Source organism: Aptenodytes forsteri, unplaced genomic scaffold (genome assembly GCF_000699145.1).
Source record: "Aptenodytes forsteri isolate BGI_AS27 unplaced genomic scaffold, ASM69914v1 Scaffold4, whole genome shotgun sequence".
Lineage (NCBI taxonomy): Eukaryota > Metazoa > Chordata > Aves > Sphenisciformes > Spheniscidae > Aptenodytes > Aptenodytes forsteri.
The window spans coordinates 3492171-3502639 of NW_008795442.1; the positions used below are offsets into that span (position 1 = coordinate 3492171).

At 38.8% G+C, this 10469-nt stretch overlaps 1 protein-coding gene across 1 annotated transcript in view; it reads left to right on the top strand.

Moving 5' to 3' along the window:
- Positions 1 to 10469, top strand: part of HELB (DNA helicase B) — a 46289-nt gene that overhangs the window by 27434 nt on the left and 8386 nt on the right. Inside the window, exons 2-7 of the mRNA XM_019472540.1 lie at positions 1121 to 1492; positions 4025 to 4251; positions 5630 to 6499; positions 7525 to 7693; positions 8492 to 8633; positions 9609 to 9739. Of these exons, the coding sequence (XP_019328085.1) occupies positions 1121 to 1492; positions 4025 to 4251; positions 5630 to 6499; positions 7525 to 7693; positions 8492 to 8633; positions 9609 to 9739 (1911 nt within the window). The remainder of the gene's footprint in view (positions 1 to 1120; positions 1493 to 4024; positions 4252 to 5629; positions 6500 to 7524; positions 7694 to 8491; positions 8634 to 9608; positions 9740 to 10469) is intronic.

Here is a 10469-nt window from a genome sequence, read left to right on the forward strand (position 1 = left end):
CCGACGCGGCGCTCCCCTGGCCCGTGTTTGGTCTTGTACCTGACAGCCTCCTCGCCGGGGTCGGGAGGCTCTTGTTTGCGAATGTAGGATGTTTTAAAAGTAAGTCAAATCGAAACTCGCTCCTTCCCCGGTTACTGAGTTCATTACAAGTAAAGTGAAAATGATCCGGAGTGGGTGATAAATCTCGTGCAGGTAATAGAAGTGTCAAAAGAAGTTTTTGTGTGGCCACAGTATTGCAGCAGTAAGAAAACATAAAGTTTTTCCGTTCAAGTTAACTTTACACAAAGAATGCATGTTTTTTTTTTTCTTTTATGACACGTAAGAGTGTTACTTGACCTTAATGACGCCCTACTTTCTATTTAGTACTTAGAAAAGCAAGTGACATTGGAGCAACTTCTGCCTAGCAAGAATATTTTGCCAGAAGATTGTTTTAAAAATGGCTAAATCGAGCTAAATAACAAGGGGAAAATAAATAGACAAGTTGTTATAGACCTAAGAGCTGCTGGTGCTCTGGTTTGGTGAGAAAGAGGTCCTGCTAAACGTAGGTGCTTGCTTTGTTCTGGTGGTAGCATTTAGTCCCCAGTCGTGGATCGAGGAATGGTGTATTAATTTTTGTGATGGAAAGAGGAGGCAAACCAGGTCGTACAAAATGTTAAGAGTTTATTATATTAACTGCTTATAACTTTGGTTTCAGTTGCAGGAAGTATTTGCTATACAGATGTATCTGAAGAGGATGCAGGCACCATGATAGAATACTTCATGGCAAAACTGTTTAAAATTGAATTGCAAACTTGACTTGGCATAAGTGGTGTAATAGTAAACCATATGCCAGTGTGTTTAATTGGCTTAATAAACATTCATACACAAGTTTAATTTTGTAGTTCTGACACTTAGAGAAGCAGTTTTACTGCTTGTTTCTGAGGTTGGTTTTGCTTTTGTTTTGAAGTACTACTGGAAAGACTGACATCAGGAAGTTTATGAAAACCCCTACTTTTACTACTGCAACTTATACAAAAGACAAAAATAAGCTTTGAATAAACAACACTTTTAATCAAACCAAACTTTTAATCTTTATGACTATCAATTAACAATGGTTTTATTTTTCTTTTTAATGATTCAGTTGTTATACGAGACAGCTCCAGAAAGGAGTATGCAGTAGTTGGACGTTTTCCATTGGTTGACCCTTGGTGGAAAGTTAATGTGAAAGCTAAAAAAGTGGGGTCAAAGTACTTCGTGCAAGGATATCCGTCGTATTTTCTGCAGACTGATATAGAGCAAAACAACCGACAAGTCTTTTCACTATTTCTTAAGGAGTGTGGTGTTCCTGAGGATTTTAAAGAAAAGTTTTTTACGTGGCTTCCTACGGAGTCTATGCTGAGTTTTAGAAATCTTGAAGAAACACTAAAACAGTTCCAAGTTTCACACTTACAGACAGGGAAGAAACAAAGAGACACCAAGGATTATGACATCTTCTACTATGTTTCGCAATCATGTAGGTATATCCTGTGCTATTTTGACTGATTTATAAGCTAATGAGTTCTATCTCAGATACTGTGTTCAAGCTAACATGTCTTCATATGAAGTGTATATTCAAATGAATTTTGAACATGCAAAGCTGCTTCTTTTTTTTTTTCTTAAATTTGAGGACAGTGGGACAGCTGACCAATTAAAGATGGGTATACAGTTAGAAACACATAAGGACTTTCCTGAATTCTGTAGGCTTACTAAGTAGAATTGTCTATGCTAGGGATGCAAAGACACTGGTGCTGGCTTCCTATAGTTTATTGAGATACAATAAGGCTTATTAAAAAAATGGGTTCAGCACTGCTTAAACATGGTGATATGACTTTTTAGGCCAAATATGTGTTCAGAAATAGTATAGCTGCTTCTTTGTGGTGCAGGGGAAAAGCAAATGAGCTCAGCGTAGTCCAAATCAGCTGCACTAAATAGGCTGTCTAAGTGTATTTGAATCCTGCCCATCAGCAGGTAGGTATGGTTGGGGAGCAGAGTGTGGAAACACTGGAGTGTCCCCCCATGGAGATGGTTCAGGACTGCTGAGGATCCTGTTGTGGAGTGTGGTGGTGTGACTACAGGAATGTTAGAGATTGGATCAGGAGTGAGCTTTTGAAGCAAACGTCCCTCTTGCCCCATTGTGGTGCAGTCTCTGAGAGTATTGACTGTATTCCTGCTGGATGAAACCCAAAAGGTGTGTTCCAGTTGCACACCTAAGGTACTCCAGCCCTAATGGGCATTCAGGCTGTGGGACCAGGCTATAGCTGGTCTGAAGCAAAACACCGAAATACAGAAAGTCAAGACGTCTGGGACGTGTCTTCAGCCTTAGCTCTTTTGTTTTGCTCTGATGATCTGTTTCCAGTATGCCACATTCCTGATGTGGACGTAGGCAGTCCTGGGTTGGTGCTGTACAGAGCCACTTAGACGTCAGTGCTGTGGGACTCAGTACTCTGAATTGGAGGAGGTCTTTTAAATTCAGCCGCAACTGTGCATAAATCTGTACAGACAGGTTGGGTCTATCTACAAAGTCTTCCAGTACCTGGTTTGCTGGGCAGTGGCAGATCAAAAGGTGGAGGTGACTCTTTTGGAGGGCAAATCATGTCTGACAGGAGAGTTCATAGCTTCTGCTAGACTTTACTCCAAATCACATGTGTAAGGAGAGAAAAATTTTCACAGTTTTATGGACTTCAGGCATTTTGTTGTGTTTTTGTAACGGTACAAGTTCTTAACCCCTGTTTATGGACTTTAAATCTTTTCATGACAAAGAGATGGGAATCTGTAGTGGTAGAAACTCAGACCTAGTTTGCTGCTTGAGTTTTAATGGGATACATGGATCACTTCTGATTGAAGCTTGCCTACTATGTTTATGAATCTTTGGTGTTGAAGATTGCACAGTGTGCCTAGGTATCCTGTTCTTGTAGTTGGCAGATTTTTCCTAATATCTAACTTAAATGACTTTGACACAAATTAAGCTTTCTTCTTTCTCTATCGTTGGGCAATAGAAACAACAAGCCACACCCTGTATGTCATGTGGTTACTATTGTCACTTTTTCCTGGTTGTCATTGTTATGGGCTTGAGCAGTTTGTAATTCAAGCCTTCGTGATACTTTTGTCTGGAAGTAGTGTGTGTTGCTTCTCCACTTGTAAATTAAGTATGTGCTTCAAAGGGAAAAGGTTTCATCTTTGCCTTTCTGTAGGTAAGACAGTGATCAGAAAAAGTACTTAACTGAGAAAAATGGGTGTTTTAAATTTGGAGTGACAAAGTTTCCTTAACACTCTGTTAAAAATTGCAATTTTTTTTTTTTTTCTTAACTGAGAAATGGGTGTTTTAAATTTGGAGTGACAAAGTTTCCTTAACACTCTGTTAAAAATTGCAATTTTTTTTTTTTTTCTTTTTTTCTGTGAAGAGATAAAACTTCTGTAAGTCTCACTTTCTTCTAGAATTTGTTTTTTAAAGCACGGTATAGAGCAAATCAGTTTCATTATTCCCTTTTTGCAGATCCCAAGACTGATACAAACAAAGAAAGTGATAGCTTAAGTTTGGGGTCATTGAGAAAGCCAGCGGAGAACACTGTTTTCCTACGTTCCTGTACTGATCTGATACTACAAATTTAGAAGCCTGTTTTCTTATTTTGGATTTTACGTGTTCTTCTGTACATCTGTATGAAAATTATCTTTAGATAATGCAGGCATGGTGACGTCTGAACTGACGTTCTACAAAATGCTATTGAGTAGGCAGTTTAAACCAAATGTATAATACATATTTTTCCAAATGAGTACATTTAGTTGCAGTTTTTCTGTCATCTGTTTACATTTTTTTTCCCAAGGCAGTCCAGGGAAAACAGACTTTAAAAGAATTTGAAAAGGATTACAAAGAATAAGAAACCGAAAGAAATTAGGGACGTTTTGGATGTAGGGGAGGCAGAAGGATAAGAGCCAGAGTCAGTTTAAATTGTCTTTACAAATATCTTTATACATTGCTTAAAACTTTCTTGGTTTATGGTGCATACAGTTGCAGGAAAGGCAGTATTGGTAGCTCTGACTTTTCCGATGATACTGGAATTCTTGCCAATTCTTCTGCCACGCCATTTTTGCTGTCTGTTGAATATGGTGTGTTGGCCAAGAAAGACTGAAGTAAACAATGGTACGGATGGTGAGGAAGTACATTTTCAAGACAAGATGCTAACAAAGTTGGATGAGATATTAAATAATGAGCCATGGAAACTTGGATTCAGCAGGGTAAGTAATGTTAAGCAGGGTAAAAAATGTGGTTGTTACATTTGAGCTTCATTAGAATACAGCGCTGTTTCAGTTATGTTCAGTTTATTAACTGGGCACTTGTAGGAGGTAAGCTTAGTTCATTTGGAAATGGATGATTTACTGGACTTGGTTTTAGCAGAGGGTTTTTTTTCCCAGTTGGTCTACAATAAATCAGTCTCAGAAGATTTTTAAAGGTGGTTTTGTTACAACCATTTGCTTAGTCTTTTCTACAAGGAACAGAAAATTAAATACTTGAGGTAATTGGGCCAAAAGTAAGAAAACTAATATAAACCCCTCAATTGTACTGTTCAGTTTTATACTGGCAAATGAGATTTTCTGTTCTTAATACATAGAACAGTGCCTATGCTTTCATAGTGAGGTAGATAAGTTACTCTCTAATAGGTCATCTGGTCTAGTCGTTCTCCTTTTTTATAACGGGATTTGCAGTTGCTGCTTACCTTCTTGTTTTCCTTTGCTACGCTTGCTGTGCAACTTTGCTGCTGCACCTCACCTTAGCACTCCTGTACCTCAGATGGGAGCTATATCTTAATAGTTCAGAAATGTGATTAGTTAATCCCTCTGCTTCAGCCCCCATTGCTTTTACTGACAGATGTTCTGACTTGTCTTTAAGACCTCCAATTTCAGAGATTCAGCAGTCTAGCCAATATATTCCAGTGTTTCACATCCTTTCCTTTAAAAAGCTTTTCCTGATGTCCAATTTGACTGCTCCTTGATGCAGTATAGACTTATTGCTCTCTTGTTTCTTGTACCAAGGATCTGCATTCTCACTGCAGTGTTTCTTATTGCTTGAAGACTCTCTTTAGCTTTTTCTCTTAAGGCTTAGCAAGTCCAATTCATTTCTCTTTCCCTCAGTAGTTCATCTTCTTTGCACATCTCAGTCTTTCACTATTTTGCGGTAGTCTCTGTAAAGGTTGTGTATTACTTGAAGTAGCATGTTCAGAATTAGGTACAGTATCCTGGCTAATGCCTTTCCTATGCTCTGTTTCTACAGTTTTTGTGCCTTTACTTGAAATTGTGCTAATCAGGTGTGCACAAGTTCTCCCTAATACCCAATTTCTGCGCCAGGTTTTTGATTTTTTTTTTTTTAAAGTTTCTGTTTTATACAGAAGGGTGACTGAGAGGAATTATCATTCCATCTTACTTTTAAATGCTTTGCTTTCATATGGCTTGAAAAAAAAAAAGAGCATTATAATTGTACATTATGAAAAATACATAAATTTTTGTAGACTTCCACCTTCTGAATTGCAATTTGTATTTACTAGGATGAATGTTATTCAGCAAGAGGCTAACATCTTCTGAAATAAATACGTTTGCTTTTATTCTTTTTGGGGAGAAGATCACCTATAGGGAACTAAACCTTTCTTACTGTGAGGCAACGTGGGCCGCCTTCTCTCAGTGTGAACATCTCCTCCGGAAGATTCCAGACTTGCAGAAGAATGCGTTAATTCTGTATGATCAACTCAAGAAACAGTGTAGAGAAATGGGACACACTTATGAAGATCAAGATGAATTAGCTCGTTTTGTATCTAAAGTTATGTCCATTGAGCATGTTTGGCAATCTCTTAAATTTTTGAAAGATCAGAATGTAGTGATTAGGGAGAAAAAACTAGTGTTTCTGCCTCATCTTCACAAATCTGAAAAAGACATTGCAATGTATATAGGTGGCCTTCTGTCAAAGCGCCCGTGGCAACTGGATGTTGATGTGAGAAAGATACTTAACGTTCCTGAGACATCAAGAGAAATGGTGGATAACAAAACGAATGTTACTCAGGCTCATGAAATAGAACATCTGAAGGAAAATAGTCCAGACAATCATAACTGTGAAAGTCACCTTCCTGAAAAGGAAGTGGGGTCTACGTCTGGTACCCAAAGTAAAGCAGAGGTAGACTTAGATCAGGTGATTGTTATGGAAAAGATTTGTTCTAATCCTGTCACAATCATAAGTGGAAAAGGAGGCTGTGGGAAGAGTACGATAGTTAGCTGCCTTTTTCGTCACTTAAAGCAGATGGAAAAAGAAGTGGAAGCTGCTTCTAAGGACTTTGAGGAAGACCTGGATGCGTCTGAGGAATGGAATACCTTTGATCATCATTGGGAGTCAGAGAATAGGTACACAAAAAAATGTAATGTGCTATTTACTGCACCTACAGGGAGGGCGGCAAGCCTTTTGAGTGAAAAAACTAAGCTTCCTGCATATACACTGCATCAGGTAAGGAATTTTTTTTTTTAAATTGTGTTCTGGAAGACCTTTTGGCACTCTCCATGCTTGTTTTGGAAAAAAAAGCTTGTTCTTGAACTTTCCTTATGAAATGTGTGGCTATTTGATAATGCTTAGGTACAGCTTGTTAGCATTTGAAAGTCAGTGGTACATTTTAGGGAATCATAAATCAATCATTTGAAATACTTTATTTGCCGTAACTTTGGGTTTTTTTCCTACTTATACACATCTCAAATTTGTGCCTTTCTAGGGCACGTGGTCTTTTTAGCTGCTTGGTTTTGGTTTTTTTTTTTTAATTAGGACAGAAATACTTTCTGGATGGCAGAGCTGTTTTCTAGTCTCCTGTTGCCTAGCAATCATACTGATACCTGCACATACAGAGATCAAGAGATCAGTAGCCTGGGGTTGAATAATGAGATAAATTTCATTCACACAGTGTTTTCTTAATTACTGTTAAATATTGTGCAAATTTTTTTAGAAAAAAGTAGAAAGCAAACTCTTTGTTAATAATTAGGTCAAGTCGCTGTTGTCCTATGTAGTGGAAGGTGCCAAGAAGACGTTGGAGGTGTGGAATGACCTGTATAAATCAAAATTATAATAACATTAAAAGTACTGTGGGCTTATTTTATCTTTGGGGACTGGATAGTTGCCTGTTTCCCTTCCCCATGCAATGTTGGGGATTTATTAATGTCAGCAAGTTGTGGTAGGAGGTGTTCTGTTACTGAGCAACCTAATGGCTGACCTTACATCCTTTAGGGTCTCTGCAGAAAAAAAAGGATGCATTTCTGTGCTTTTATGTAAGTAAGTGTTGATAATCTCAGCTAGAAACGTATTCACCAAGGAGGAAAATAAGACTGAACGGTTGAGTCGTCTGAGTCTTTACAGGTTTAAGTTCAGAATTTCAGATAATAGCTCTAAATACAACATTAGAAGGTACCCCACTCTGGCTACCTTTATAAGACAGTTATTTACAGTTGATTAGTGTCAGAGCTTGATTTATTTCAATTTGTTTCTAGATCATCCACAGTTTTAAATTGTGGAGGCAGAGTGAAGTACAGCCGTGGAAGTTTTCTACTGTGACAATTCTGATTGTGGATGAAGGAAGTTTGGTGTCTGTACGCGTTCTTAGTTTAGTTTTAAAACTCTTGTGTGAGCATGCTCAGCTTGCCAAACTTATTATTCTAGGTAAGTGAAACACCAAATTTAGCATTATACAATATTTAATAATATACAATATACAGTGTAAGTATCAGAGCTGCCACTGGTCTCACTGAGTCTCTTAAAAACCCCAGAATGTTACATTGTTCTGTACTTGGATATTTCTGCTTATTCATAAGGTCAGATGAGAGAGAGTTTTCCATCTCGGCTGTCAGTATGAAAGTATCAGTATCTCCTTCTCTGTTTAGCAGTGTTTTGTCCGATTCTGAAAGTATTATGGCTTCCATGTAGTAGCTTATTACATCTTGCAACTGGAAAACTTTCTGATTTCCTTAAATTTAAAGAAGCTAGTGTTAGCATATTAATCACATGTTAGAAGGGAGGTTTCATGTAATTCTTAATACTAGGATCATCTTGTTTTAATTCAGAAAGAAAAACAAGTGTAAAATCAAAATTTTCTGCTTTCTCAGAGGTTTGCTTTTTGGCATGCCATTTATGGCATTTGTTTTTAAATATGTGACTTTCAAAATGTGTTTGAATAAGATGTGATCACTGTCAGTGTTCATCATGCAGAGTGATTTGCACCTGCTAGTAAAGCATTACTGAGTGAGGAATATGAAAAATTTAAACTACACTGCAGCCTGATTCCCCAAACAAAGTTCCTTAGATTCTTGAACATTTTATTTCATGTGAATTGTATCGAGGAAGCATGTTACTGTGTAGAGGGTTGAGTATCTATTAATTCCAGTGGGTTTTTTTTCAAGACAGTTTTTAGCAGATGATCTGTGATTGCTTCTCACAAATACTAATTTGCATTCTGTTTAGGTGATACCAGACAGCTGCCAAGCATAGATCCAGGAAACATGTTAGCTGATATCTTTGAGGGTCTAAAATCAAGAAGCTTTTCTGTGGAACTGCGAACTAATCACAGAGCTGAATCACAACTAATTGTAGATAATGCATCAAGGTAGGATTTCCTTATGTATGTAAGAAGCATTCTTGTAGTAGGCCTGGTCCTTTACCTGCAAAATAGTAGTGCATCCAGATTTGACTATAGTACTGCTTCCGTTACAGTTTGTTATTCAAAATCAGTAACACTGGTTTTAAAAACAAACAAACCAACCCGCAAAACAACAACAATAAAACCCCACACGTTTTTCCAGGAGTATATGTATTGGACAAAAAAAATGTGTGTGCTGGAATACTCTTGAATTTTATGGGGTGTGTTTCACTACCAAATACTCTGTTGTTTTCAAATGAGTTGTGCATGCGCAAATCACTTTATGCCTTCTGAAATGACTTACAATTGCTTCTCTAAAAAGGAAGTTTTAAAGACATTGCTGGTAAGTGTGACAACAGCTAAAACAGGCTGAATTACACTGAGACTTTGTATGTCAAGGGCCATTAAATCATAGTTTCTTTTTATTTTTTGCTGTATTGATACCTAGAACCTCTAAATGGTTCCAGCATTTGCATTACTTTTGGTCTGGAAATAATCCTGTTTACTGTCAGTGCATGATTTCTTTTTTAAACCTCAAACAACAAAATCTAGGTCCGAGTGCCCAAAACCTTTTGATGTTGATTGGAATTTGAGAATATTCTGAACATTTGCAAGATGTAAAACACTTAGTAGTTCTGGACAAACACTCTCACTTTTTTTTTCGGTAACACTTCTGTGTTACTCCAGTCTGCTCCCGTGAGGAGAACTGTCTGGGTAACACTAAGTATCTACTGCAGTGCTGAAGGGTTTAGAGAATAAGTTACCAATTTTTTTAATGTGAAATTAAGTTATGCTCAGAAGAAAGACCTTTTGGTGTATGTAGTGTAGGTGACCAAAAATTTATAATGGTGAATTTCAGGCTGATGCAGATGATGATACACTGGAATCCTTTAAGTGGAAATAATTTTTCTTTTCTGTTTTCCCTCTGCTGCTCTGGTCAAGAATCTCTCAACGGCAGCTTCCTGAATTTGATGAGGTGCTGAAAGTTTCTCGTTGGAATGAGGAAATGAAAATGCCAAGCCCGGAGAAGAAATTCATTCTTATTGCTTTGCCTGCTGGCGGGGATTGTAACAGTACGTGTGTACAGTCAGTTTGTGATCTTGGCTTTCCCTTTGGTAAAGCACAGACTATTTGGCTGGAACTAACATTCAGCCAGGAGTAACGGCTGCCACCCCCCATTCCCACTAAAGGCAGCCCCAGGGAGTGCTAGTGACCAGGAGTGCTGCCAACAGGACGGGCAAACAGGGTGTGGCACGGCAGTTTGCATGGCAGTTCATGCGGAAGGGTGCGCAGGGAAGGCGCCTCTCCGAAGGAGAGGCATTCCATGGGCCGAGTGGGGGACTCGGCGTACACATAACGAGGAGAGGTGCTATGCTGGACCTTGTTCTCACCAACAAGGAGGGGCTGGTGGGGAATGTGAAGCTCAAGGGCAGCCTGGGCTGCAGTGACCACAAAATGGTGGAGTTCAAGATCCTTAGGGCACCGAGGAGGGCGCACAGCAAGCTCACTACCCTGGGCTTCAGGAGAGCAGACTTTGGCCTCTTCAGGGATCTGCTTGGTAGAGTGCCATGGGACAAAGCCCTGGAGGGAAGAGGGGCCCAAGAAAGCTGGGTAATATTCAAGGATCACCTGCTTCAAGCTCAGGAGCGATGCATCCCAACAAAGAGGAAGTCAGGCAAAAACGCCAGGAGGCCTGCATGGATGAACAAGGAGCTCCTGGACAAACTCAAACACAAAAAGGAAGCCTACAGAGGGTGGAAGCAAGGACAGGTAGCCTGGGAGGAATACAGAGAAATTGTCCGA